Raw genomic sequence first — 25,451 nt, forward strand, 5'->3', positions numbered from 1 at the left:
TCTCTAAATAGCTCCCGCTAGCCATATTCTAATAAAAAAAAAAATCAAAATCTAATATTGTCCTAAGGAAACCATGCTCTCCACATTTGACTCACCCTCTTACTATTTCCCAGATACCAATCATAGATGAGCTCAGACATGCTCCTTAAAGCTGAACCTCTACCTGCCCTCCCCTTTCCCTATTTCTCATTTCCCTTCACATCTGGCCCCACCCTCTCTGACTTCTCTTCCCTCCTTACTTGCGTATTTGGGGCACAATGGTCTATTTCTTGCTTGGAGGTGGGAAATAGCATTAAGCACCCCCCTCTTAGAAGAGTTTTTCTCTCATCCTCTTCCTGCCCCCTCCCCCTTCTCCACCCTTAGTGCCCCAACACTTCCTTCCCCACTGACTGACAAGACAGTAGCACCCAAACCCCAAGCCTCCCAGGCCTCCAACCTTTGGAAAAGAAGGTAAGTCCAAGACAGTGGGTGGGATAAAGAAAACAAAGTCTAATCCATAAGTGAGAGAGGACTTAAAATGAGAAATATTTGGATTTATTCAGTGTTCCAGCCTTCCCACACTGGTAGCATCTCAGATATTCTAGGGAAATTTGGGGGAAGAGGGATGTAGGGAAAATGGGGTGAGAGATAATCAGAGAACGAGGAGTGAGGGAAACTGAGAGGGTAGCATGGTGGAAGAATTGGACCATCAGCTCTAAGGGTACAGTAAGTTATTCCTGTAGGAAAGAGATATAAGAGGAGACAAGAGAATGGGGAGATTGATTACAAGACAGGGTTGGCGAAGAAGAAACTCCATTTTACCCTGAGACAACTTCTTTCTGAAAGGAAGAAGGATTATAGAGGTGTAGAAATGCAACCACTGCAAATTTAGCAATTTGATTCTGTGGGCAGGAAATCCTATGGCCCAGTTAAGAAACTGGTCCATTTCTCTCCTAAGGTAGCTAACTGGTGGGGTAGAGATGGGTGGAGTAGGGTAGGACAGCCCCTGTTAAGCAGGCTTGGATACTAGAACAGGACAGAATTTCAAAGTTTGTGCCTCCTGGTATAGAAGACTTCCCAAAGTTTAGGGAAAGCCTGTAAGGTCCTGAGCCCTTGGCACCTTATGGGGTAGGTGCACCCCAAACAAAGGTGAAGGCTGACAGAGTTCTCCCTTTGTCCTATGTTTAGTCCTCCCTCTCTTTCCTTAACTCTTCATCCAGGTCTTCCCAATGGCCACCAACATCACAGCCCCTGATGCAAATTCATCCAGTATAATGTTCATCACGTCCCTGTCCATCATACTGCTCTCACTGGCCCTGGCATTGGGACTTCCAGGAAACAGCTTTGTGGTGTGGAGTATCCTGGTCCAAATGCGACGTCGCTCTGTCACTGCCCTTTTGGTCCTGAACCTGGCACTGGCTGATCTGGCGGTGCTGCTTACTGCGCCCTTCTTCCTCCACTTCCTGGCCAAGGGAACCTGGTCCTTTGGCCTGGCCGGTTGCCGCCTCTGCCACTACACCTGTGGAGTCAGCATGTATGCCAGTGTCCTTCTCATCACAGCCATGAGTGTCGACCGCTCCCTGGCTGTGGCTTGCCCTTTCATTTCTCAGAAATTCCGAACCAAGGCAGTTGTCTGGAAAGTCTTGGGGGGCATCTGGGTGGTTTCTTTCTTTCTGGCAGTACCTGTTATCGTGTACCGACAAGTGGTACATAAAGAGCCAGACAGAGAGATCTGTGTTCCCATTTACTCCACTCTTGGCCACGTGGCCTTTCACTTGCTGTTTGAGTCCATCACAGGCTTTGTGCTGCCCTTTATAGCCATTGTTGGCAGCTACTCAGACATCAGTCGGCGGCTTCGAGCCACCAAATTCCACCGGAGACGCCGCACCGGACGCCTAGTGGTGTTGATCATTTTGACTTTTACTGCTTTCTGGCTGCCTTACCATGCTGTGAACTTTGGAGAGGCTTCCAGGGCCCTGGGTGGGTATAAAATAGGGGAGGGCTCTGTAGGACAGCGGCTGAAGTTGGCCCGCTATGTTCTTATTGCCTTAGCCTTTCTGAGTAGTAGTCTGAACCCTCTCCTGTATGCTTGTGCTGGTGGTGGGCTACTCCGCTCAGCTGGGGTAGGCTTTGTAGCCAAGTTGCTTGAAGGCACTGGCTCAGAGTTATCCACCACCCGGAGGGGCACCCAGGTTCAATCACCCTGTAACAACCCCAACAGTCCTCTGGAACCTGGCCCAGCAGAGACCATGACTCTCTCCACCAATCCCACTGACTGAACTACAGAGTAAGACCTGCGTGGTTGGGGCGGGCCTGTGCTGGGGTCAGCTTTCTTGTTCCCAGGGATGACTGAAGCAAAATGCTGTCTCATACCAGCTCAGTCATTTCCCCTGGGGGACATAGAGTCAGAGGAACCTCTCAGTTTGGACTGACAGTCTGTTTATATAGGAGATGAATTGACACAGGCTGTGGGACAACAGGAGAAGAAATGGAAAAAAGATAAATGACAGAATAACCACATTCTGATTTGTCTCCTCATACAGCTTTTAAAATTAAAAATGAAAGTCTGAAAACATGTTTATTCATGAGGGATGCTCCATGGAGTGTTAACAGAGACAATCTAGACTTTTCCCCAACAAATCTTGTTACTATGGATTGATGAGATTGTGGGTAGAGAGGTGAGAATATTGAAAATTCGAGGTTCTGAAGAAGCCATCTGATGACCACATAACTGGGTTTGAGGATGACTCACTCTTCTGGTAACAGAATGGGGGAAACTAGGCATCCTAGTAATGGGAGACATATACATAAGCTCACACGTACACATATACATGCTTATACTTACATACATGTATCATCGCCTTGAACTAGGAAACCCATGTGTAGCAAGCCTTATAATTCCAAATCATTCATAAGAAAATGAAGAAAGATGTTGCCATTGATTACATATGTGTATATGTGTGCATATATATGCCCATACATATTTTACCCATCACAGCTGGCCCTTTCTGGAAGCCCTGCATAGCTGGAACAAAAAAGGCACATTTGTGACCTCCATCTAGAATGGTACCCATAGTGATTATCAGTAATTGGCAGATTTCCTGCTGATAATCACTTTAGTCCCACCCAGGAGGTAATTAGAGTAATAAAATAGCTAACAAATCAGCTTCCAAAGTTTCCTTTCATATCTAGTTTGAGGCAATTTCTGTTTTTAAATTATTCTGTTGATTCCCTAGGTGCGAACAGTGGCCTCAGAGACTCCTCAAACAAAACCTATGCTTGTAGATTCAGAATGGAAAGTTTGATGGTGAGCCTTTGTCTAAATCTTGATCTGGGGCACTAATGGTTGGTTATGAAAGCAATTTTTTTCCTTTGGCATTGGTAGGAAAGTAGAGAGGAAGCATCTGCCATAGGGCCAAATGCCTGAAGTCAGAAAACAAAGCCACAAAGGGACTTTCCTGCTTATCTGAACTGAAGAAGGCAATATGCCTCCAAATAAAGGCCTTCTCCTTCCTAAGATACTAAATGAGGCAAGTTGGAATGGGTGAGGGAAGGATACTTTGGCTCTCTTTTTCAGAAGCTGGGAATTCCACCACCACTCCATCCCCCAACTCTATTATCTGTCTTTGGGAAGGAACCCCCATTTGTTCAGAGACAGAATGATGAATGGGGTGATGTCAGAAAGCAGCAATCAGTGCTAGTTACTCCAGATGAGGCAGTGTTGTTTTATTTAGTATTTTAGAGAAGAAAGGACAGAGGGGAGTGGAAATATTTCAGCTAAGTATTGGGCCCAATCCGTGCCGATTCTGTGGATAGGAAGTAGGTGCGGAGCTGTCCTTTGCCTTTAACCTTGATTACTCCTCGACTATAGCAGGTATAGCCCAAAGACTGTAGGACCCGGGCTGTTTCCTCAGTTACCTGGAAATGATAAAAGAGATAATGATGGGCTATGGGTGGGATCCTGCTTTCTGTGTCCTGTCCTCTTATGTGTTGTCTACTCATCACATTTCTCTTGACCCCCCTTACCTGGATCTTGCCCAAAACCCCTGTGCTCTCCATTCTGCTAGCCACATTCACAGTGTTGCCCCAGATATCATACTGTGGTTTCTGTGCTCCAATTACCCCAGCCACGACTGGCCCATGATTCAACCCTGAAATAGGAGGGAGAAATTCTTACCCCTAAGGGAAATGTAGTTGAATGCTGATGTACAGAAAGGGTATGATTTACAAACCAAACACTGGTCAGACTTATTCTCTAGCTGAAAGGGTCATTAAGTTATGAATCTAAGCAGGATACTATTTCATTACCCAATCATTCATTGGGAAAGAAATTATGATTGCCAACATGACCACATATAAACTCTTCAGGACTTTGGAGGGTAAATGTATTTTCTCTAGCTGCCCTGTGATGCTGAGATGTCATCATCCCACAGAGAAAGCCTTAGTCACCCCACCATGATTTAACTCTAAGTTTATGGGAAAGGTGAGGAATTGGGTTTGTTTTTTCAAAGGTTTTGGTATCACTCTTCTACCTCTGGTACAACAGGTGCAGATTGAGTTGGTAAGGAAAGAATGTCTTAAGGAAGCCCTAAGGAGATTTGAGAGAGTTGGGGGAGAGTGTGTGGTGGGAGGGACCCTGTGGGTGGGCTAGGAGAAAGAGTATGACTTCCTCACCCACACGCAGACGGAAGTTGTTGAATGAGTGCTTGTTGATGATGTCCAGCTTGGCCCCCAGTGCCACTGCAAACTCCACCATAGTGCCCAGGTGGCTGCAACTTCGTTCAGAGTCCTAGCAACAAGTGCCACCCAACAGAATGAACCAGCAAAGGAACAAAGACAGGTTATATTTATGGCATATACTAGTGAGGGTCTGGGGAGGTATTTTATCTAGGATGCACCATTGAAGGAAAATGACATTAAACATATCAATGATGGTAGGTGGAGGATCATTTTCCATGAAACCACCACTAAGAGAACAGAAAAAGACTTCACCCTTGGGATTTGACCAAAGGGGGTTGATCCCAAGAGGTTTTCCAGAACTGGTAGAAACTACTGAACACAGAAGGGAAAAGACTAAATACCTGCTGGGTGTCCTGTCCAGAGGTGGCATTTAACCCTGTAGCTGCCATATATGTGCTGCCAATAGTTTTGATCTTTTCCACACCGCTGAACTTGGGTTTAGAGAGTAGCTGTGGGGGACAGTAGTAGTATTGACTAGGAACCAGATCTCTCTCCCTATTTTTATCCCAATCCCAACAATTAAAAACTTAACTTTTCGAAAGGGAAACTGGAATGGAGCAGAGGTGCAATAGGAAGGAAGTAAAGGGTTTGGGAAGATGATGAGTACTGGATGACTAAGATACTTGTGAGAGAAGAAAGTAGAAGACCCAAATGGGGAAGTCTTGGGTTGGGGAAAAACAAGTTTGCTAGTTTTTGGTCAGGTAATAGTAGAGATCAGGAAGATTCAGAAGGGAATCACTGGGAAACATTGGGGAATGGGGCTTGAAGCACAAAGATGGGAAGTTGTTTTTTTTTTTTTTTTTACCTCATCAAAATCTGCAATGATCTCATTCAGCAGCCGAAGACATTCTAGCCCCTCGCGGTTAATGTTGGACTCAGAGTAAAATTCCTTGAAGTCAGGGACAGAAGCAAAGAGGACACAGACACACTCATAGGATTGGTGGTAGAGGTCCTGAGTGAGTGGAAGAATCAGAAAGATGAGGCACATGCCCACCTCAAATTCCTTGTCTATGTGGGATGGTTTCCTCCCCTTATTTATGTACTACATGGAATTATCCCAGTCCATTAACTTTTTGTAAATACTGGAGAAGGGAAACAGGTCAATTTGGTGAAGTAGTTTGGGGAAAGTAAAGACTGGGATACTCATTGTGAACAAGGAAAAGGTCAATTTATTGCAGGAAAGAAGAGCTGCTCTATAGTGGCAGTTATCAAGGTCACCTCATTTCGCCGGTTCTGACCAATGAACTGGGGGGCAACATGTGCAGGCAACACATTTTCCAGCAGCAGTCGAGTCAGGTTCTCCATTGTCTCTGTCTCCTCTCGCTCTTGACGAAGCTTTTTTTTCCACAGGAAATCCAATCGGCAATAATACTCATTCTGGGAGGAGTTTGCCACCATAGGACGTGGGGGAAGAGAAGTATCAATGTAAAGAACCCAGGGGTCAGGGTAGGGTTGACTTTCCATGTAGGTAGACAAAGGAAGTCGTCTCATTCCTCAAAGGAGGAATACCTCCTCATCTCACACACACATCCTAAAACATATCTCCCTTTTCTTCATGATGCTTAAATTTATATTTCATAATAATAGGGAAATCTTAGAGTACAAGTACTTCCCAGAGCAGATAACCAAGGGACTTAAAATTTACACTGAGATGTGACTGCTACCACATTCTTTCCTTTTTGGTCTGGAGAAGGGAAGAAAGAGTTTAAGGACACTGGACTCCTGGAGATTGTGAGCAGAAAGAAAATCAACAGTGGGGTGAAGATGAAGAAGGGTGAACTTGAAGTCACCCAGAAGACAAACTTTACTTTCTTTGAAATTTTGCTCTGGGACTAACCTTATGGAATGAATATGGATATAGAGATTGAACAGAGACTTTATTGAGGGGAAAGTGAGGGATATAGCCAAGGGCAAGGTGCATACCAAATTACAGATATGGGAAACTCAACATCATCCATTTCTAGGTAGACCCAGAGTACTGTATATACTCCCTCCCTCTTTCTCCTCTCCCCCCATGGAATTGGGTAGTACAGAGACTTGAAACTGGTAAACTGACCTGTCGAGCCAGAGCCAGAAGGGTGAAAAAAAAGACGAAGAAGGAGATGGCACCCATCAGTTTGGGCTCCTTTAGCACCCCAGGCCTGGGGAAGCCACACATTAGAGTTTCTCATCACACTTCTTCCCCCAGCCTCCCCCATTTTCCAAGTCCTCTCCATCCTCTTTTCATTTCCCCCCAATTAACAGTCAGCACTAGGGACAGATCCAACCAGCCCAAGTTTGCCCTTCCCCCTCACCCATCAGAAAGCTGTTGGCTACCATCTGGGCTCACTCCTCAGGGTTGGGTACCTTTGAGCATTGTGAGTCGGGTAGAGGTGGGCAACGAGGCAGTCAGATAGCCAGGCATGGGAATGCAAGAAGAGGCTGCAGGAGGCCAGCAACCAGAGCAGTAGCAGCAGCAGCTTCAGTTCGAAGTTCATATGCAGAAAGAGGGAGCAGGAGAGGAAACCCAGCACACAGCAATGCATGGAGTACTGGAGACATAGAGGCAGATGGAGGTGGTGGTATCAGAGAAAGGGAAAAGAATCAGAGGCAGGGGTCAGGGGAAGAAATCACCTTATCTATAAAAGGGCATGGCATGAGATGATTGATAAAGTCTTCTCTAGACCCTATGACCTTTATGCCAAATGGCGTGTGTGTGTGTGTGTGTGTGTGTGCCCCTTTCTAGTTCCATTCCTTTCTGACTCCTAAGGTTGCCATTTTCCCTCCTCCTGTCCCCCTCCTTTTCCCAGTTCCTATTTCTGTGAACCAAGAGAGAACTCAGAAAGTTTGGGTTTCTCTAGTGTCCCTCCCCAAACAGGATGAAGCTTTGAGGCCAAATTTGTATTCCTCTGTCCTGATTATATCGCGTCCAAGGTTAGGTGGTCTTTAAGCAGAGCCTGGGACAGTGCTTACTAGGTGGAGTCAGGCAGAAGACTCACCGGGATGCTGATGAGAGGCAAGGAACCAGAGATTTCCCAGGAGCTATTGAGAGCAGCAGCAGAGGAATTGTGGGCTGGGAAGGAGCAGTCGGACACTGGCTGAAAGAACTGTTAAAAGAGAGAGAGCTGAGAAAGAGCAAGAAATTTTTTTGAGCACAAAAATGGGCTGGGATTGACCCTTAATTGTCCTGGAGTAATGATGTTATGTTTGTTATATTGGGTCAGGTCCTAGTTAAACAGTTCACTGTTTTTAGTTGGGGTTAGGGATGGCTAGGGGAAAAGAAATAATAAAATTAAGGATCTAATAAGAGTACTAGCAAATTCCCAGTTATCAATCAGCTTGTTCCCAGACCCTGATTCTCTACTTCTGCTCTTCTTGGGATCTAATTTTGACCAGCAGAAAAAATCCCTTCATGTGAGAAGATGATAAAATAAGGAGACCAAGAGGCAGTTGTGTTCTCTGACCTCTTTCCTCTTCCCTCTTGCCTCTCATTTATTTCATTCCCAATTCACAAACAGCATCTGAGTCAGTAAAGGCTGATTTGCAATTCCTTTAAGGGTGTTATTATTCACAGTTGTGGGGGCTTTCAGAGAACTGACCCACCACAATGATACAGTCCCCTTTAACCTTTTATAGGCTTCTGGGTTTTGCACTTAGGTATAGTTGTGTGTGTGTGTGTGTGTGTGTGTGTGTGTGTGTGTGTATCATGGTTAAATGATTTGTTACACAGCTAGTAAGTGTCTGAGGTTGAATTTGAATTCAGATTCTCATGATACTTGGGACTGGTACTCTGTCCATTGTCCCACCTAGCTACCCTCCTATTCATCCCCACCCCCATTTCTTTTTTTTTTTTTCTTTATACCACACTTTCACAGCCAGCTGTTTTTTCCCAGCAGCTCAGGTTCACTCACCAGGTTGACAATAGCCATGGTGAGGACAATAAGGATGGTGGTGGTGCCGAGGGCAACTCGAAGACCGGGTCTTGTGGCTACTGTTCCTGAGAGAGCTGGAAGCCAGTGCAGAAACTTGGGACCTTTCAGGACACATCTCTGGGGTAGAGAAAAAACTGAGTTAGATATAAGGTGGAGGCTTTGTCTGCAGGAAAGTTTATGACTAGGATTGCTCAGGTTCTCCAAATCCCACATGTACTGATGGCCTCTCTTAAATGAAGTAGGAAGTCCTGATCCCACTCCCTTGGGATAATCTATGTTCCAGGCTGTTCCCAGGCTGGCAGGATCTGAGTAGGTTTCTGGAATATCTCTAGGGTGCTTAGTCTCATAGATCCAGAATAGGAGCAAAAACTCTAGACAGATTCCCTTAGGTAGAATCAATGCTTCATACCCTGGTCTAAGTCTCACTTAGTTAAGAAAAATTAAAATGAGTCCCAAGTCCAAGAGTTTTTACAGTCATTTTTCTTTCTTTTCATTCTTCTTCTCCTATTATTCCTTTTCTCTGCCCTTTCCCAGTCCATGAATTAAAAAAGTGGATATGGCTCCCCAAAAACAAAGCCCCAAGCTGCAGGTAAATCTGAAACAAAAAGACCAGCTTTCCCCAGGTTACTGGGGCAGTTTAAATAATAATAATCTGGCATTGTTGGTGGAGTTGTGAACGAATCCAACCATTTTGGAGAGTAGTTTGGAACTATGCTCAAAAAGTTATCAAACTGTGCATACCCTTTGATCCAGCAGTGTTACTACTGGGATTATATCCCAAAGAGATTATAAAGAAGGGAAAGGGACCTGTATGTGCACGAATGTTTGTGGCAATTGTTAACACTGTAAAGTTATCCATGCATATAACCTGTAAATAAAAGGCTATTAAATAAAAAATAATAATAATAATCTGGCCTGGGGTTCTGTAGTCTTCTCTTACCGTCATGTGTTCTGAGAAGCAGATGAAGAGGAGAAGGCAAAAGAGGATGAAGATGATGCCATAAGTGACAGTCAGAGCTGGGGGCCTACCAGAGATAGGGAAAAAAAACCACTCATATGATTCTCCTGGACAAATATTCTGATGGGCTGTCTGGATGGAGCTTTCTGCCTGGGAGAAGATTCTGGAATACAATCTTGCATTGTTGAATTCTGTGTCCAGGAGGACCAGATGAAATAGCTATCAAATCAAGGCTAGAAGTGAAAAAGAGATTAGGGAAAGACTAGAGCTGGAAAGGTAGTTATTTTCTATCAAAATGAAGAGAACATTGAATTTGGAGTTAAGAAGATCCAAATTCAAATCTGGCACTTACTAGCTGTGATTTTGTGCAAGTTCACCAACCTCTGTCTATATCAATTTCCTTACTTGTAAAATGGGAATAATACAGATTGCTTGTTGTCTAGGAGAGTGGAGAGGAGGGAAGGTTGTTGTGAGGGTAAAATGAGATAATATTTATAAAGCACCTTATAAACCTTAAAATTCTATATAATACCAGCAATTATTATATTATGGTTGGAGGGGACACTGGGTTCTTGAAAATAGGGATCTCTGGCAAATCTCATGAAGTTTTAAAGGCTACAGGTATAGTCCTGGCACCTAAGGGTCAACCTAGTTACATTAAAAGAAACATTGTCAGAGACTTGGCCACCATATGTGGGAAATTATCAAGTCAGGGCAACTCATGCAGATCCCCTAAAAGATGAAGAGACTGTGATCTATCTTGATGAAATCTCAGCTCTTTGTTACAGTGTGTTTACAAGGTTCTTGAAAGTATATGAAATGTGAGGATAATAATTATGATAAGTTCCCAAGCCACCTCAATATTACCATCTCAGCTACCTGTTTCCCACCTCTTGGTACCTGTCACCATGGGGAATGAGAAGGATGAATTAAAAAGAGGAGAAAGAGGGAAGAGCTAGGAGAATCAACAATAATTATAATTTCCATTTACATTGGACTTTACAATTACAAAACATTTTTATAACAATCTTCTGAGGGAGGAACTCATTTGACAAAGAAGGAATCTAAGGTTTGGAGAGTTTAAGTGATTTCCCTGGGGACATAAATTTTAGTGGTGTAGTTCTTCTGAGTCTAGGTTCAGTATTTTTTTTCACTACAATGTCTCAGTGGGAGAGAACAACATCTTTTCTTGCTCAGGTTCCTCCAAAGAGGCCTGGGGCAAGGGCAGGGGTAGCTCACCTGTTGGCCACCAGCATCTGAATGGTGAAATTGGAGAGGAAAACCAGAAAGGTACAAGCTGCGTAATACTTGAAGGCAGGGAGAGCTGAGAGCCGATACTAAGGGAAAAGGGATTGGATGTGGAGATTCAGACCAAGGGATCAATGCTGTCCATCACTCTGAAGGAGTCAATTTAACCTAAGTTCTCTTAGCTCCACCACTCACAGGGTAATCCTTCCCCCACCTTAACATACCCTCAATTCAGTTCTCAAAATATCCCCTCTATTGGAGTAGAAACTTAGGCCAAGAAGGAATATATATATGCCACATCTGGGTATATAAATTGGTGAAAAGAGAAAAAAGGCTCCTTCTGAGCAAAGGTGTGTGTGTGTGTGTGTGTGTGTGTGTGTGTGTGTGTATGTGCATTCACACAAAGAGGTACATTAAAATTCCAAATCAGGTTTTAATTAAGTGATATCAAAGTATGAATTATTAAACATACCTGATAAAATGTTCCCAACCCAACCCCCAAACTGTCTTCTGTAGTCAGTACACAGGAGGGATTTAATCCTGGTTGGCTGACTAGTCCATGACTGGGCATGGGCAAGGACTTTGGGTCAACTGGCTAGGGAGTTCTTTAAGAGTCTTTGAGTCATCCCCTTAGTATTCCCCTCCACTCCTTCTTTAGATTCAGTCCTTCCATACCTCCTTCTCCATCTCTTTCTCTCGAAAGTACAAGGTGAATGGGCTGAAGTCCTTGGATCGTTTCCACTGTCTGGAGAAGCAGATGGGGATAAGGCACAGCATTAGTTTTTTAATGGTTAGATGCCCTACTTTCTCTCACTCACTCTAGCCCATATAGAAATGCACCATGCCATTATCCCCATTCTTTCCCAATCCCCTCATCCCCTGGTCCCTCAATATTGGGAGTCCTGAGATATGGACTCTGATTTCTACTTACTTCTGGGAATTAAGCTGCTCGATGACTTGAAAGAATTTCTCATCCCCAGTGTCCAGTTCATCCTCAAGTCCTCTAGGAGTTCTGGTCCTGTTGGGAGACCTCAGACCATCACCAGAGAAACTGTCTTGTTTCCCTCATGTCTTTGGGCTAAACTGGTGCTATTGTGTGGTAAGAACATAGGATCATGGAGATTTGTTTCAACTTTTTGCCCTTTAAGCTACCTCTATCCTTATCCCAGCTCCCAAGGTCAGTTAAGTTAATGTGTATTGGGCTTCTTCTCACCGATCCAGGCTCCTCTGAGGGCCCAGGGAGGCCAAGGCATTTTCCTGTTAGGGTAAAATAAAGTAAATGAGGAAACTCTGCTAGCAAGTGTACCTCAATTCTTTTTGCAGCAACATAAGCTGGAAATTTTAAGTTAAAAACAATCACTAATGTCTCCAATCAAGCTGTCCTACTCCCCTTCACTTTTTTGTTACCTTTTCCCACTGCCAGACTGATGAGGACTTCTTGAGAAAAGAATGTCTGCAAGCCCCTCCTTATTACAGTGTCTCACACCTAAGGAAGTCCTTTTTGATGGCAGATCTTTATTTGCCCTGCTGCTACCCTGGAGTTGCTCTACTACAGCATAAGATCTTCAAGGAAAGGGAGAATTTTTCATTTTGTTTTTGTATCTCCAGCATCTAGCACAGTATTTAATACATGTTTGTTGGTTTGCATAGTTTGTTTTACTTTTAAGTCATTGGGTTTTCAAAGTTTCCAGGAGTTTGGATGCCTAACTGTGTCAGAAAGTAAATCCCAGAAGATTGCCTTTTCCAAAATAGGTAATTGAGGGAGAGAGACAGAGTTTAGTAGTAAAACTAAGATGAACAGGGATAGTTTTAGCTCCTGGCTTGATCATTTTTTTCAAGTTGCAGCCTTAGAATATCTTTATCCACATATTCCACCAGCATTTCAAAAGTAGCATGCTCCAAACTGAATTCCTTCTCTTTCTCTCAACACCTATCACTATTCTCAAACTTTTCCATCCTCTCAATGCTATCATCTTTCATCCAGTCTCCTAAATTCAAGACCATCAATATCATCTTCACCCTCTTCCTCCATATCCACTTAGTTGCCAAATCCCAACAAATCTTCTTTCTAATATCTCCCATACCCATCCTTTCATTTTCATGTTCATTGCCACCACTCTAATTTAGGGCTTTTATTAGCTTTTCGTATAAAAAAAAAAGTATTTTTATTTTGAACAGATTTAAGGTGGTTAAAATAAGAAGGAAAACAGGTAACTAGAAAAAAATCTTTATGATAAGTTTCTCTGATAAAGGTCTTGTATCCAAGATACATGTAAAACAAATTAAAATTGATAACATTAAAGAGTCATTCTAGAATAGATGATAAATGACTAAAAGATATGAAAGGAATTTTCAAAGAAAAAGATCTAAGCTACCAGTAACTATATACAAAAAATGCTCCAAATCACTAATAAAGAAATACAAATTAAAGAAACTTTGATGTTCTTCACATCCATCAGACTGGCAAAAATTTACAAAACAGAAAAATGACAAATGTTGGAGTGGATGCAGGAAAACAGGCACACTAATATTCTACTGTTAGAGCTGAGATTGGTTCAACCATTCTAGAAAGTAACTTGGAATTACACTTCCAAAGTCACAAAATTGTACAAACCCTTTAACCTACCAATTCTACTTTTAGGTCAATATACTCCAAAGAAATAAAAGAGAAAAAGTATTTATTTATATAGCAGCTCTTTTCATAGCAGCTAAACAATGGAAATTAAGGGATGTCTTCCTATTGGGAAATGGCTAATAAGTTGTGGTATATGAATGCAATGCAATGTTGTTGTGACATAGAAATGAAGAAACTGATAGTTTCAAAGACACCTGGGAAGGGAAGGAAGGAGGAACAGAATAAGCATTTATATAGTATCTCCTATCTTTCAGGTATTTGATCCTCTTGATAACCCTGTGAGAAAGTTATTATCCTTATTATTACAGTTGAGGAAACTAAGGTGAACAGAGGTTAAGATTTGGCTAGAGTAATACAGCTAATAAGTGTCTGAGACTAAATTGGAACTCAGATTTCCCTACTCCTGGTCGAATAATCTATCCAGATGCCAGGAAGACCTCTATAAACTGATCAAAGTGAGCAGAACTAGAATAATTTATTCAATAACAATATTATAAAGGAAAACAACTTTGAAAGACTTTAGAACTTTGAACAATGCAATGATTAAGGGTCTTAAGAGTAAAGATGAACATGCAACTTGCTTTTTGATAGAAAGCTCACCAAACTTAAAATGCAGAAAGAAATACACATTTTCAGATATGACCAATGTAGGAATATGTTTATGTTGGACTATGCAGCTTGTATATATTTTGTAAATATATACATAAATATATACAAATAAAAGTTCTATATATTTTATTTGCTAAAGGAGGGAAATAGTAGAAGGGAGAGTATAATAAAAGAAAAAGCCCAAAGAATTAATCGTTATTTTAATTTATTTTATTTTAATATAATTGGCTTTTGTACAGTGGTGGTGTTTTGAATTAAAACTCAGGCACTAAACCAATGTTGCCAAAGGAGAATGATGAAAATACATTATATCATCTTGCGACTAACATACATATATGTGTATACACACACACACACATATATTTCAATGTACTTATCTTAATGGGATAGTACTGCTATTGCTATTACTGTTATTGGAAATGTATGATTGGTACTTATTGAAAAAAATAATGTGTTAAGCATACAGGATTTAAATCATTGCATTACTAAGATGCATGTGCTATATAACACAATTAAAAAAAAAAGAAAATCATAAAATATGAAAAAGTTTGAGGATTCAGTGAGAATTGAATTCAGGACTAAAGATGTTTAGAGGTAATGATATAAGGGTTGAAATTTTTCTAATATTTGGTAAATTAAAATTAAAAAACACCCTGATCTCTTTGGTTTTGACACTGGATTACAGTCCAGAAGGCAATTGGGTGAGGAGAACATAGCTCTATTACCTTTTATTAAGAAAAAGAACAAGGCATATATGCTTGATATTGTAAAAGAAGCTCCAGTCCTGTGCTCAAGAGATTTAGGTTCAAACCCTTGTTCTGATACTCACTAGTTGTGTGACTTTGGACAAGTAATTTAACCTTTCTGAGCCACTCTTTATTCATGTATAAAATAGAGATAATTATCTGATGGTGCTAACATGAAAACATTTGGAACACTTAAACAATTGCATGAATGTGACATTATTATTATTATACCTCTAATACTCCCTTTCCTCATTATGAGAGCAAAATAATAGCCCCCTAATTTTTACCCAAACCCAAATCTAGAGTACATTTGGCCTCTTATGACTAATTAGGATTGTCAAGAGGACATGAAACATGCCAAGTCATTCCCTTCAGAAGTACAGCAGAGCTCAGACAAAACAAAGTCCAGAGTCAGGAAGTAACATTGGAAGAATTAACAAAGAAACAAACAAACAAAATAATACTACCAAAAAATATGTTACAGAAATGAGAATGTTCAAGATGGAATCCTAGAAGAAAAATGTAATTCTAAAACATATACAAGAGAAGAAAAAAAAAAATTTGTGAAGGAGTTCAATTAGAATTCCTGAAAGAGATAAAGCAAGATTTTTAAAAAGGGTTTTCAAGGTGTGTTTTTTTTTTTAATTTTTTACATTATTTCATAAATGAAAGGAGAGGCAGAACCAAGATGATAGAGAAAAGGCAGGAACTAGCCTGAGGTCTTCTCAAAACACTTCCAAATACCTTTAAATAATGCCTCAAAACAAATTCCAGAGCAGCAGAACCCACAAATGGAGTGAAACAATTTTTCAGCTTAAGACAACTAGAAGGTCAGCAAAAGGTCTTTTGCATCAGGCTGAGAGTAATAACTTACCAAGTAAATTTGAATATAATCCTATGGGGAGGGGTAGATATATTTTCAAAGAAATAGAGATCTTTTAAACATTCCTGATAAAACAGTAGAACTGTACAAAAACTTAAAAATATGTACAGAAGTCAAGAAAAACAAAGGACCAATCCTATTAGACTAAACAAGAATGAACTGTTTACACTCTTATTTGGGGACATGATACACGTACTCCCTCCAAACTCTAACATCACTAGGAATCATAAAGGAAATCTAACAAGACAGGGGCATGGGTGTGTTTTTTATTTATAGTTTGATGATCTTAAAAGAAAAAAAGGAAAGGGAGGAGAAAAAGAACAGAATGGGGGGAAGGAAGGGAGAGGGTGGGGGAAATTATCTCATAATTTGTGTGAACAAGTAGAGAAGACTCTTCAAACAAGGAAGAAGAAAAGAAGGGAAAAGGTGACATTTAAATCTCACTTTTATCTGCCTTGGTCAAATGAGGGGAAAATACCATAGATAATTTGTGTGCAAAAAGACATTTCACTCAACAGGAAATGAGTGAAAAGAAAGAAAAGAAAGTTCAGTTAGTGGGAACATAGATTGAGGGAAGAACTACTCCTAAACAAAGGAACTCTCTAACTAAGTAGATTGGATCTCAAATAGGAATTTATGACAAAAGAAATAATGGCTAAAACTGTGACTGGGCTCTGAGTGACAGAAAGAGAAAGGGGGCAGGAGAGCAGAAGCATATTGTATCAAATCTAGAGCAATGCTGCTGAGCATTCTCTCATGCCAGATGTCTTCTTTATAAAAAAGAGGTGAGGAAATTGATCAACTCAGTGATTAATCATGATTCTAGAGGAAGTATAATGAAACTTGCTACTTATCTCCTGAGAGAGGTGATAGACTCAGGATGCAAATTGAGACATATTTTTTGGACATGGCAACGTGAGAATTTGTTTTGCTTGGCTGCGTGTGAGTACATGTGTGTGTGTGTGTGTGTGTGTGTGTGTATGTGTGTAAATGGTTTTGTTTTCTTTTTTTTTTTTTTAATGGGGAAGAGGAAGAAAAAATAGCTTTAAAAAGATATTGTTTTTAAGTTGATTTCACCTTTGTTAATATATTGAGATAATATTATATGTAGTAGCCTCATCATTCTTTTTTTCCTCTCCTAAGGAGATTGCTGTGAAAATCTTTTCTCCTCCAAGAAAGACTGAATAGGCTCCTAGTTTTTTTGTGTGTTTTTTTTTAAAGCTGCAACAGACTGTATTCTAATTAAGCAGAAACATTTCCTGATAGGAAGAGGTGTGTAATACTGGAACTGACGACCTTGACAAACACTGGCATCTCTGTCTCTGTACATTTGTCTAGTCTAGGGAAAGGAATATTGTAATTGGAGGTGAAAGTGGAACTGGAAGGGAATTGATATCATGCCTGAGGAACCCGGCACCTTTGGAGGTTTAGGATTGGGAATCTTTGTTGAGGTGATCTTAGAAGCCAGGTACTTAGAAAGCTGGGAACTCTGCTCTTTCCCTGGAAGAGCAGATTAAGCTCTGGTTAATCCAGTTAGAGGATGGACTCAGAATCTTGGAGTATTATGAAATAAGTAGGGTTATAAGGGACGTACCGGAAGAGGGGGTGAAACGGGCACAGGGCTGTCTGGGTGGCTGAGATGGGCAAAAGGCTTCGCTGCACCCCAGGACTCCAAGTATCGGGTCATCAGAAGTGATGGACGCATTTTGGGTCCTTCAGGAGGAGACAATGGGCCTCCTGCAGTTACTTCCTCTTCTTCTTCCTCTTCTGCCTGAAAGATTTCAGAGGAAGGTGGGCTGATGGCAAGACCTCGTCACTATTATGACACCACCTCTTCCCCCCTCCCCTCTTATTCAAATTCCTCAGGAAATTGAAGAAGCCCAGTTCTAAATTTTTTCTGCATTCTACTTCAGACTCTGACCATGTATCTCCAATGGAAGTCAAGAGAAGGGGCCTTAATTGGATTTGGTGCTCTCTGTAGTACAATGAGAAAGCTGAAGTCTTAGAAAGAGAAATTATTTGCTCATGGACACATATGATAGTAAGTGGAGGAACAGGAATTTGACCTAGGTTATTTAATTCCAAATTAGACTATCATGCTTCAGGGGTTCAGTCAATCTAGGTTTTATCAACTGTGCTAATGGCTGGGGTGGGGGATCTCACCCTTGGGTCAATGACCAGGTAAGTGGGCTCCCCAAGCTCCCGAAGATAAGGGTCCCGATGCCCCGGGGCTGCATCTTCCACAGCATAAGCCCCTCCCAACAGGGCCAAGGTTGCCCCTGTGATGTGCACTCGACTTGGGGAGGAGGGAGAGGGGAGACAAGAAGGGAAAGTGGATTGTCAGTAGCCCCAGGCTTCTTATTTATCCACTACAAAAATAATAGAATATTAAGAATTGGAAGAGACCCAAGAGATCATAGTTTCCCAAATCTAGAACTGGAAAGGACCTCAGAAGCCATCAAATCCAACTCCCTTCCTTTCCAGATCATCTTGACCAATTTCCACCTGAAATGTTCATCCTGAGCACTTGTGATATACAAAGTACTTGCATTTGGTTTAAGAACTCTGTGCCCAGGCCTCCAACCATCCTGCCTGCCATTCCTCTCACTCCATTCTGCAGTTAATTCATTCCAGTAAGAAGTGTCTTCCCCCGATCATGGGGGCTCAGTCTGCACTGGACACATATTCATACATATAAATATATACACATTTATATTATATAGTTACATAAGCCATAAACATATGCACACATACTGTACACATATATACTCTCTATATGCACATATCTGTGTGTATATGCACACACATCCATGTTTAGGCTTGGCCCCAGGCCAGGTCCTTAAAGGAGATATATTGGTTGGGAGGTGGGGAGAGGGAGACAGTGACTTGCCCTAAGCTTAAAACTTTCTGGGCACAGCCCGGCTACTTTGAGCCTGAGTCTGGAATGGAGCAGACCCACTCACCCAGGCACTCCTCCTGCCTCCATGTGGTTGGCCAGGGTGACATCATGGGACCAGACGTCATATTGCCACTTCTGAAGTCCGATGACACCGCAGAGCACGCTGCCCGAGTGCACGCCCACCCGCATGTTGATATCCACTCCAGTGGCTGCCCGCAGCTTCCTGGGGAAGGGCAGAAAGAGGGCGGGCTCCATATGGGGCTTAATCGGCACCTAGGTTCTCTGCTTGAGGCGTCAATTCTGATTTTGCCTAAAGCCCGCCACCTACAGACACTGTGTACTTTAGCGTTACCCTAGGGTAAACCCAGCGTTCCCGTCCGCCCGACTTCCCTCCCTGGACCCCAGCTCCCCAGATCTCTGATTTTCCTGTTCTCTCCATCCTTCGGTTCACCCCAGGGTGTCTCCCGAGCGCTGACCGGATGGCACGGCACATGTCCAGCCCCATGCGCACACAGTTGAGTGCGTGGTCCGGTAGAGAGAGTGGCAAACCAGACACACAATAGTAACAGTCTCCCAGAATCTTAATCCGCATGCACTCGTGCTCCTGGGGAAGGAACAAGGGAGGGGAAGGGAAACGCAAAAAAAAAAAAAAAAGAAAAAGAAAAAAAAAGAGCACCAGATTAGAGGCAACACGAGGAAAGAGAGCAAAGAGATTAACGAGGATTGATTCGAACTGTCTTGGTTGGGAAGCTGGGCGGACTGCGGATCTCAAATATCAGGAAATCTCCCAGAATTGAGGTTCTCTGAAGTAGTGAGCTCCTGGGGGCCTGGACGTGGTTGAAATGGGGTCTCAGAAGGCAAAGAGGTTTTTCTAAAGCGATAGTCCCTCAACAGCTCTGACCTTGGCGATCTGATCGAATTTGCCAAAGAGTTCGTTTAGCATTAGCACCAGTTCCTTGGGAGAGCATTCGCTGGCCAGTCGAGTGAAGCCAACAATGTCAGCATACAGCACGCTGAGGTAGGACGTGAAGGAAGAAAATTAGAACCCTACCAACCCACGGAACAGGCTGCCCGCGTTCCCTCGGCTCCCTTCTTTTTTTCCCTTTTTGCACTCCCCCTCACCCTAGCCTGTCTTAATTATCTGCTCCCTGTCTTTGTCAGTCTGTCTCTGTCTCTGTCTCTGAGCATACCTGACCCCCTGGTGCCTCTTCACGTACAAACTGTGAAAGTTGTTGGTGCCTTCAGGTCGGGGGCCTTGCCCAGCCTGAAGCCGAGCCATGATCTCGGCCTTCATTTCTCTGGCCAAGTAAGCCGGCAATATGGACAGCAAGAGATGTTCCTAGAATAGAATGGAGTTCTTTGAGGGTAGGTGCTGTTTATAAAACTTGAGACTTGCAACAAGCCTGCGGGCTAGCTCTTTGAAAACTTATTTTCTTTTTATAATGCAAGAAAGTCAGAGTGACTCATTCAAAGTCTCAGTGGCAAAGCCTTCCAACCTTAGGCTCCAAAACCAGTACTCTTTTCATCCATCACTCCTCACCACATTCAGTAGTAAGTAATCGCTGTCCCCAGTTCCCCTGATCCTGTTCTTCCCACATAACTATCCCAACACTGATCTGTCTCTCCCAGGGCCAGGTCCCTGTCCCAGGCTCCGGGTCTGACCTGGTGTCTCTTCTCAGAATCCAATCGCCTCCTAGAGTGCAGGGAGCTCAGAGCCTCTCGGAATGTGGCCCGAAGTGCGCGCTCCATTAGCGCTTTGTGATAGGCTCCTGCCGCATTCCCGCATAAGAACAGGACCGCGTTGGCAGCCAGCTACAAGTGAAATGAAAGGATGTGTAGATGTACTACATCTGTGTGTAGGATGGGGTCAAAGATTAGATACTGGGTACTGTCTGAGAGGGCGCAATCATCAATCAAATCCGAGGGAACCTGTTCCTTGGGCTGAAGCTGTCCAGAGCCTAGTATTTTCTATGTTCCTGATGGCTCACCTGAGGGAGAAGCGGGGGCCGCGAGACAGGCTGTGGCCCAAGGTACAGCCCAAGGACCAGAAGGTGGGACAGAGAAGAGGCAAAGCCGGCCACAGCTGCGTCCCGCATACCCAGAGGCAGCATGGTGTACACCGTAAAGATGATGAAGAGGAAAAAGGACACCTGAAAGGGATGAAAATAGGAAGAGGAATTTCTCCCAGGTGTTCCGATGATGTCCCTAGAATCCCTGGGCATCTAACATACTTATTTCCTTTTACCTGTAGGAGTAGTTTCTCCCTGTCTCAATGATTTACTTTCAACCTTCCTTCATACCACCCCAGCTGATCTCCTGGCTTAATTTTGTTCCACAGCTTCCCCTCCCTCATTAAGGGCTCACTTCCCTCTGACCTGGTCCCAGGCGCTGACCACACCGCCAGTGAACAGGAAACTGTGGCCCAGGGCCAGTAGGGCGGCCCACACGAGCCCTGATACCGGGCGGGTCCAACGCTGCAGTCTCTGCTCCCGGGAAGCCAAGCAGAGCAGGAGCGCAAAGCCCCCTAGTGCGCAGAGCACTCCAGCTAGGAAGGCTGGGTCTGAGCCCAGCGCCTATAGGGAGATAATAGGGCCTAAGACATGTGGAAGATATAGACTAGAGAAAAAGAAATTAGTTGGAACTGGGGATGTAAGGAATTGGGTAGAAAAACCTTGGATGAATGAGAGGGATGCTCAAAAAAAGTAAACAGAACGAAAAAGTAGGCAGGACAACTTTGAGTGTTATTCACATCTCATTTTAAATGCAGATTTTCCCCCAAAGCCTTTACTTATTTCCTCTCTTCCTGGCTTCCCATTAACTTCTGAGCAAGAATTAGGGAGATGTGGTGGGTCTTGAAATTTGCTTAGGGCAAACACCAGGTGTGGTTGGAAAGGATACTGACTGGTAGCACTTTTCTGTAGTTTTAATGAACCCTGCTTGGGCTCTGATTGGACTTTTGTTGGTGTTCCCTGTCTTGAGTTTTTGTGACCCTGTTTGGAGTTTTCTTGTCAAAAATACTGGAATGTTTTTCTATCTTTCTCCTCCAACTCATTTTACAAATGAGGAACTGAGGTAAACAAGATTAAGTCCCAGGGTCACACAACTAGCAAATGTCTGAAGCTGTATTTGAACTCACTGAGATGATTTTCCTACCTCCAGGTCTGATACTTTATCCATTGTGCCACCTGACTACTCAACTTGGACTCTAATTTTACTTGTCTTGAAATCTTGTTCTTCCTCCCTTCTCCTGCCCTCTTCTTCCTCCCCCTCCAAGGCTTCCCAGTCTAATCCAAAGATTAGGATCTATTGATCTAGCTGGAAGAGATATCAGAAGCCATCAAGTCCAATACTAATATTTTATAGATGAGGAATTCAAGGTCTCTGGAGGTTAACTGATTTGTCCAAATTATACAAAGTAATGAAGACTTATCTTCATGTGTCAAGACCTAATTTCTTTGACTCCAGAGGCAGTTGCCTTTTCTATTGTCCTACCATGGTATAGCATATTGAAAAAAGATCTAATACTCAGAGGAACCCAGATTCCAGTATGAATTTTGTCACTTTGTCACAAAGCCTTGCTCAAAGGACACCTTTAGGGAAGGTCCCTAAAGTTCTTCCCGTTCCTAGTACCTTCCCTCCATTGATTTTCTCCAATTAATCCAGTATATATTTGTACATAGTTGTTTGCAAGTTGTGTCCTCGCTTAGATTGTAAGCTAGAGCAAGCACTCTTTTGTCTTTTTTCTATTATTATTTTTATCCCTAATCCTTAGTGCTGAACCTGGCTAATAAGAGGTGCTTAATAAATATTTACTGATTATCTCTGCTCCAAAATGATTGGCCTCAAACCAGGATGAAGAAAATAAAAGATTAGTATTTGGATTTGGAGATGCAAGATGATTGTTTCTTTGGAATAGAGTTGGGATGGGTTTAGGAGCTGTGTGAAAGAAAAATCCATTAGATACATTTGCCTTTTGAGCCAGGCTGTGGATACAACTGCCCCCAAAAGTTCCTTAAGAGGGAAAGAAAATCAGGAAATGGATTTCCCAGGGGCCAGAGTAGAATTCCCCTCCTGGAAAAATGTAAAACCCGGGAAAAGATTGATCCTGGATTCATAGTCATCCAACCCCAACACAATCCTAAACCCATAATCAACCTTTTCCTCTTAGTCATCTTCACCCAAACACAAGATTACCCGTCACTTTTTTCTCTATTGGAGGCAAAAAGGAGAGAAAACCTGGAATCTTATCTCCCTTAACTGGGCAAAGGGGTCCCTCCTCACCCGACCGCTGGCCCATGTGACCGTAAGCAGAGCCAGAAGTGTAGAAAGCACGATGACTAGCAGTAGTAGCAACAGCGGGTACTGCTGGCTCAGGCTGTAATAAGTCTCGTAGAAGAGATCTTCGCTGGGGGGAGGCCGGGGACTGAAGAGCCGGGGCATGATTTCTTCACCCTCACCCCCTGCTCTAACTGGCCCAAAGTCACGGTGGGATTCCGAGGGAACCGCTGGAAGTTGGGGAAGAGTAGGGGGAAGAAATTGATAGTTTACTTCCTCCAGAGAGAAAAATAGACCTCCCCCCATCTCTTACTGCTCTTTGCTCTCTTTCCCTTGCTTCTCAACCATACTGTAGCCCCTTTCCCAGCCCTCTCCAGTATTCCCATCAATTTTCTTTCTTAGCACATCTCTCTCCTTAGTCCAGTTCCTTTTTGCCCCATCTTTCCTTTCCCTAGTTTATTTCTTTATTTCACTTTCTAATATCTCTCTCATTTCTATCGTGGCTACTCTCCCGCAGATCCTCATCTTTTCTAATCTCAATCCTGCCCTTCTCTCAGTCCCAGAGTTTCTTGGTCACTTTGGCCTTCCTTCCCTCCCAAGCCTCCTGCTCCTCTCCTTTTTAGGGTTCTACCTCACAATTCGGTCTCCACGATGTCAGATCAGCTTAGAGAGGGGCAGGTCAAAGAAAAGAGGATGAAGAGTGGGGCAAAATAGGAGGTGGTCTCTGAGTTTCCCTCTTATACATCTCTGATACTCACTGCGTGGTGCCCCTATTGGGGTTAGTGCTGAGGACTCAGGAAAAGACTTGGGCAGTTCTACAGCAGGGAAAACGAAGCTGGGATGGTAGTGGCCAGGCTCCAGGGGCTACAAGAGCTTTCCAGTGCCGCAGCCGCCTCCCACTTCCCCAACGGGATAGCTGAGCCCCTCCCAGTCTCTGAATTTTACCCTTCTTCCACCCCCCACCCCCCCATACACCTTTGAGTTGTTACCCCTAACACACAATCATCTCCTTCTCGCCTGTCCCCCTCCTCCCCTTCCGTTCTTTTAGCTAAGAGAGATGCGGGGCAGCTGGAGAAGCTGCTGGGGCGGGGCTGGTGTGACTGGAACTGGGAACCAGGATGTGCGTCTGGACACTGAGGCTTAGAGTCTGTGTGGGAATCTGGAGAAGGATTGGAGTCTTGAGTCCAAGTTGGATTTAGGATACACATAGAATTAAGAATGTTGGTTTCAGGTATGAGGAGGCCAGTTACCCTGCCTCATCTCAGCTTCCTAGCACTTGCAACCGCAACTGCATTATTGATGCTCCTGTTTGTGGGGAGGGCTAAGGGATTCTGGGGAAAGAATGGTGACGGCAGGAGATTAAAGGCATATAGTTTATAAAATGAGTTTGCGTCTAATACAGCTATATGGAAATAACACCCTAAGTACAGGCTCAATCAATCAATCCCCTAATCAAAAGACTTAAGCTTTTAAAGATTAAAACTGCACCAAGACTTTTGGGATACCTTGTAAAAAAAGACGTCAGCTGAGAGTCAAAGTGATTCATGTCTCAGAGAGGAACGCTGGTGTAGAGAAGGGACCCTAGGAGACTAAGTGAATGGGAATGAAGCAAGAATTTGTGGTCTGAAAAATCCTACAGAAGGGTCTCCCAAGTGCCCCAGTCGTAGCCTGTCAGATATCTCCCCAAGTCCTCTCCCCACCCCCAGTTCTTTGTTTCGGGGACCTGGACACAAAAGGTCCTCCTCCCCTCCTCCCTTTTTCCCTTAGTCCATTCCCTGGAGGTATCAGGGTGGGGTCCCTGCCGTACTACTTCAGAGGAAGAGCTCCTCCCTCAGATAAGAGGAGCCCTACGAGTGAGGCTGGGGAATCAGGCCTCCCGGATTCCTTCCTGCCGCCGGCTGGGAGTTGACCTGGTGCCACTTTACCCACCCCCACAGGCTCTAAGCCCCCGGCATTACCCTCCATTTCCTGACCTCCACAAAGGGAAGGCTGTTTCTTACAACGTCCCCCACCCCCTTTTCTGTTCTCTCTCTCTTCTCCCCAGCCTCTCTCTCTCCCTCCTTTCCAGATCTCACCACTCCAGATTGGAGCACTAGAGGTTGTTGCCCGGAGGGTCCCCTGGGACAGGAACGGGACCCCAGGCTATTCCCAATCCCATTTCACCGCAAGCTTCCTAGAGCTCCCATTTCATCATATCACCCTCCCCACGCACTCATCCACTCCCACCTTTCTGCACTGCATGTCCCTCCCTAGCCTAGGATAATGCCAGTTCCAATCCCCTTACCCAGATGGCTTCATGAGTGAGCAGCGAAGAGAGCATACAGTCGGTCATCTGGACACGTTTATTGCCCATTTTTGTGCCCCGCGCCTAACACAGTGCCTGGTACATTAGTAGGCGCTTAATAAATGCTTGTTGACTTGACTCATTACCAGTTCAGCTCGGTAGAGCCTGTCACCGGCGCCAGTTGTAGTTCCTCTGAATCATCACTATGTTATTGTTCCCTATCAGACGATCCCTCAGAATGAAAGCGTGGAAAAAGCCTGGGGAGTGTATACGTACGAGGATGG

At 43.6% G+C, this 25,451-nt stretch overlaps 2 protein-coding genes across 5 annotated transcripts; one reads left to right on the forward strand and one right to left on the reverse strand.

Moving 5' to 3' along the window:
- The first annotated feature begins 269 nt into the window (after positions 1-269).
- LTB4R (leukotriene B4 receptor) lies at positions 270-2,556 on the forward strand. Its single transcript, XM_003755901.4, has 2 exons — positions 270-450; positions 1,200-2,556. The coding sequence occupies exon 2, from the start codon at positions 1,209-1,211 to the stop codon at positions 2,256-2,258; it is 1,050 nt and encodes a 349-aa protein (XP_003755949.1). The 5' UTR covers positions 270-450; positions 1,200-1,208; the 3' UTR covers positions 2,259-2,556.
- An 801-nt stretch (positions 2,557-3,357) lies between these two features.
- On the reverse strand, positions 3,358-25,403 carry ADCY4 (adenylate cyclase 4). 4 transcript variants are annotated; one of them, XM_031955100.1, is made up of 27 exons: positions 25,168-25,403; positions 24,389-24,472; positions 22,890-23,113; positions 20,984-21,181; positions 20,597-20,758; positions 20,271-20,420; positions 19,799-19,947; positions 19,510-19,621; positions 19,085-19,212; positions 18,673-18,831; positions 17,873-18,005; positions 17,304-17,480; positions 12,050-12,093; positions 11,768-11,854; positions 11,512-11,581; positions 10,828-10,925; positions 9,571-9,655; positions 8,610-8,747; positions 7,698-7,805; positions 7,066-7,250; positions 6,776-6,860; positions 5,938-6,096; positions 5,525-5,671; positions 5,061-5,168; positions 4,654-4,768; positions 4,006-4,130; positions 3,358-3,897 (listed from the first exon to the last, which is right to left on the reverse strand). In XM_031955100.1, the coding sequence occupies exons 3-27, from the start codon at positions 23,046-23,048 to the stop codon at positions 3,757-3,759; spliced, it is 3,222 nt and encodes a 1,073-aa protein (XP_031810960.1). In that variant the 5' UTR covers positions 23,049-23,113; positions 24,389-24,472; positions 25,168-25,403; the 3' UTR covers positions 3,358-3,756. The 4 variants fall into 4 exon arrangements, with proteins under 4 accessions (XP_031810960.1, XP_031810961.1, XP_003755950.1 ...); XM_031955101.1 differs by lacking the exon at positions 24,389-24,472; XM_003755902.4 differs by lacking the exons at positions 24,389-24,472; positions 25,168-25,403 and adding an exon at positions 23,642-23,850.
- Positions 25,404-25,451: the final 48 nt, after the last annotated feature.

The sequence above is a fragment of the Sarcophilus harrisii genome, chromosome 2 (assembly GCF_902635505.1).
Source record: "Sarcophilus harrisii chromosome 2, mSarHar1.11, whole genome shotgun sequence".
Classification (NCBI taxonomy): domain Eukaryota; kingdom Metazoa; phylum Chordata; class Mammalia; order Dasyuromorphia; family Dasyuridae; genus Sarcophilus; species Sarcophilus harrisii.

Coding starts and splice junctions, on each gene's coding strand:
- LTB4R (XM_003755901.4), top strand. CDS start 1,209: ATGGCCACCAACATCACAGCCCCTGATGCAAATTCATCCAGTATAATG.
- ADCY4 (XM_031955101.1), bottom strand. CDS start 23,048: ATGCCCCGGCTCTTCAGTCCCCGGCCTCCCCCCAGCGAAGATCTCTTC. Junction 12,094..17,303: donor CCGTTTCACCCCCTCTTCCG/GTACGTCCCTTA, acceptor TTACCCTAACAG/GAAAATGCCTTGGCCTCCCT. Junction 3,898..4,005: donor GGGTTTTGGGCAAGATCCAG/GTAAGGGGGGTC, acceptor TATCATTTCCAG/GTAACTGAGGAAACAGCCCG.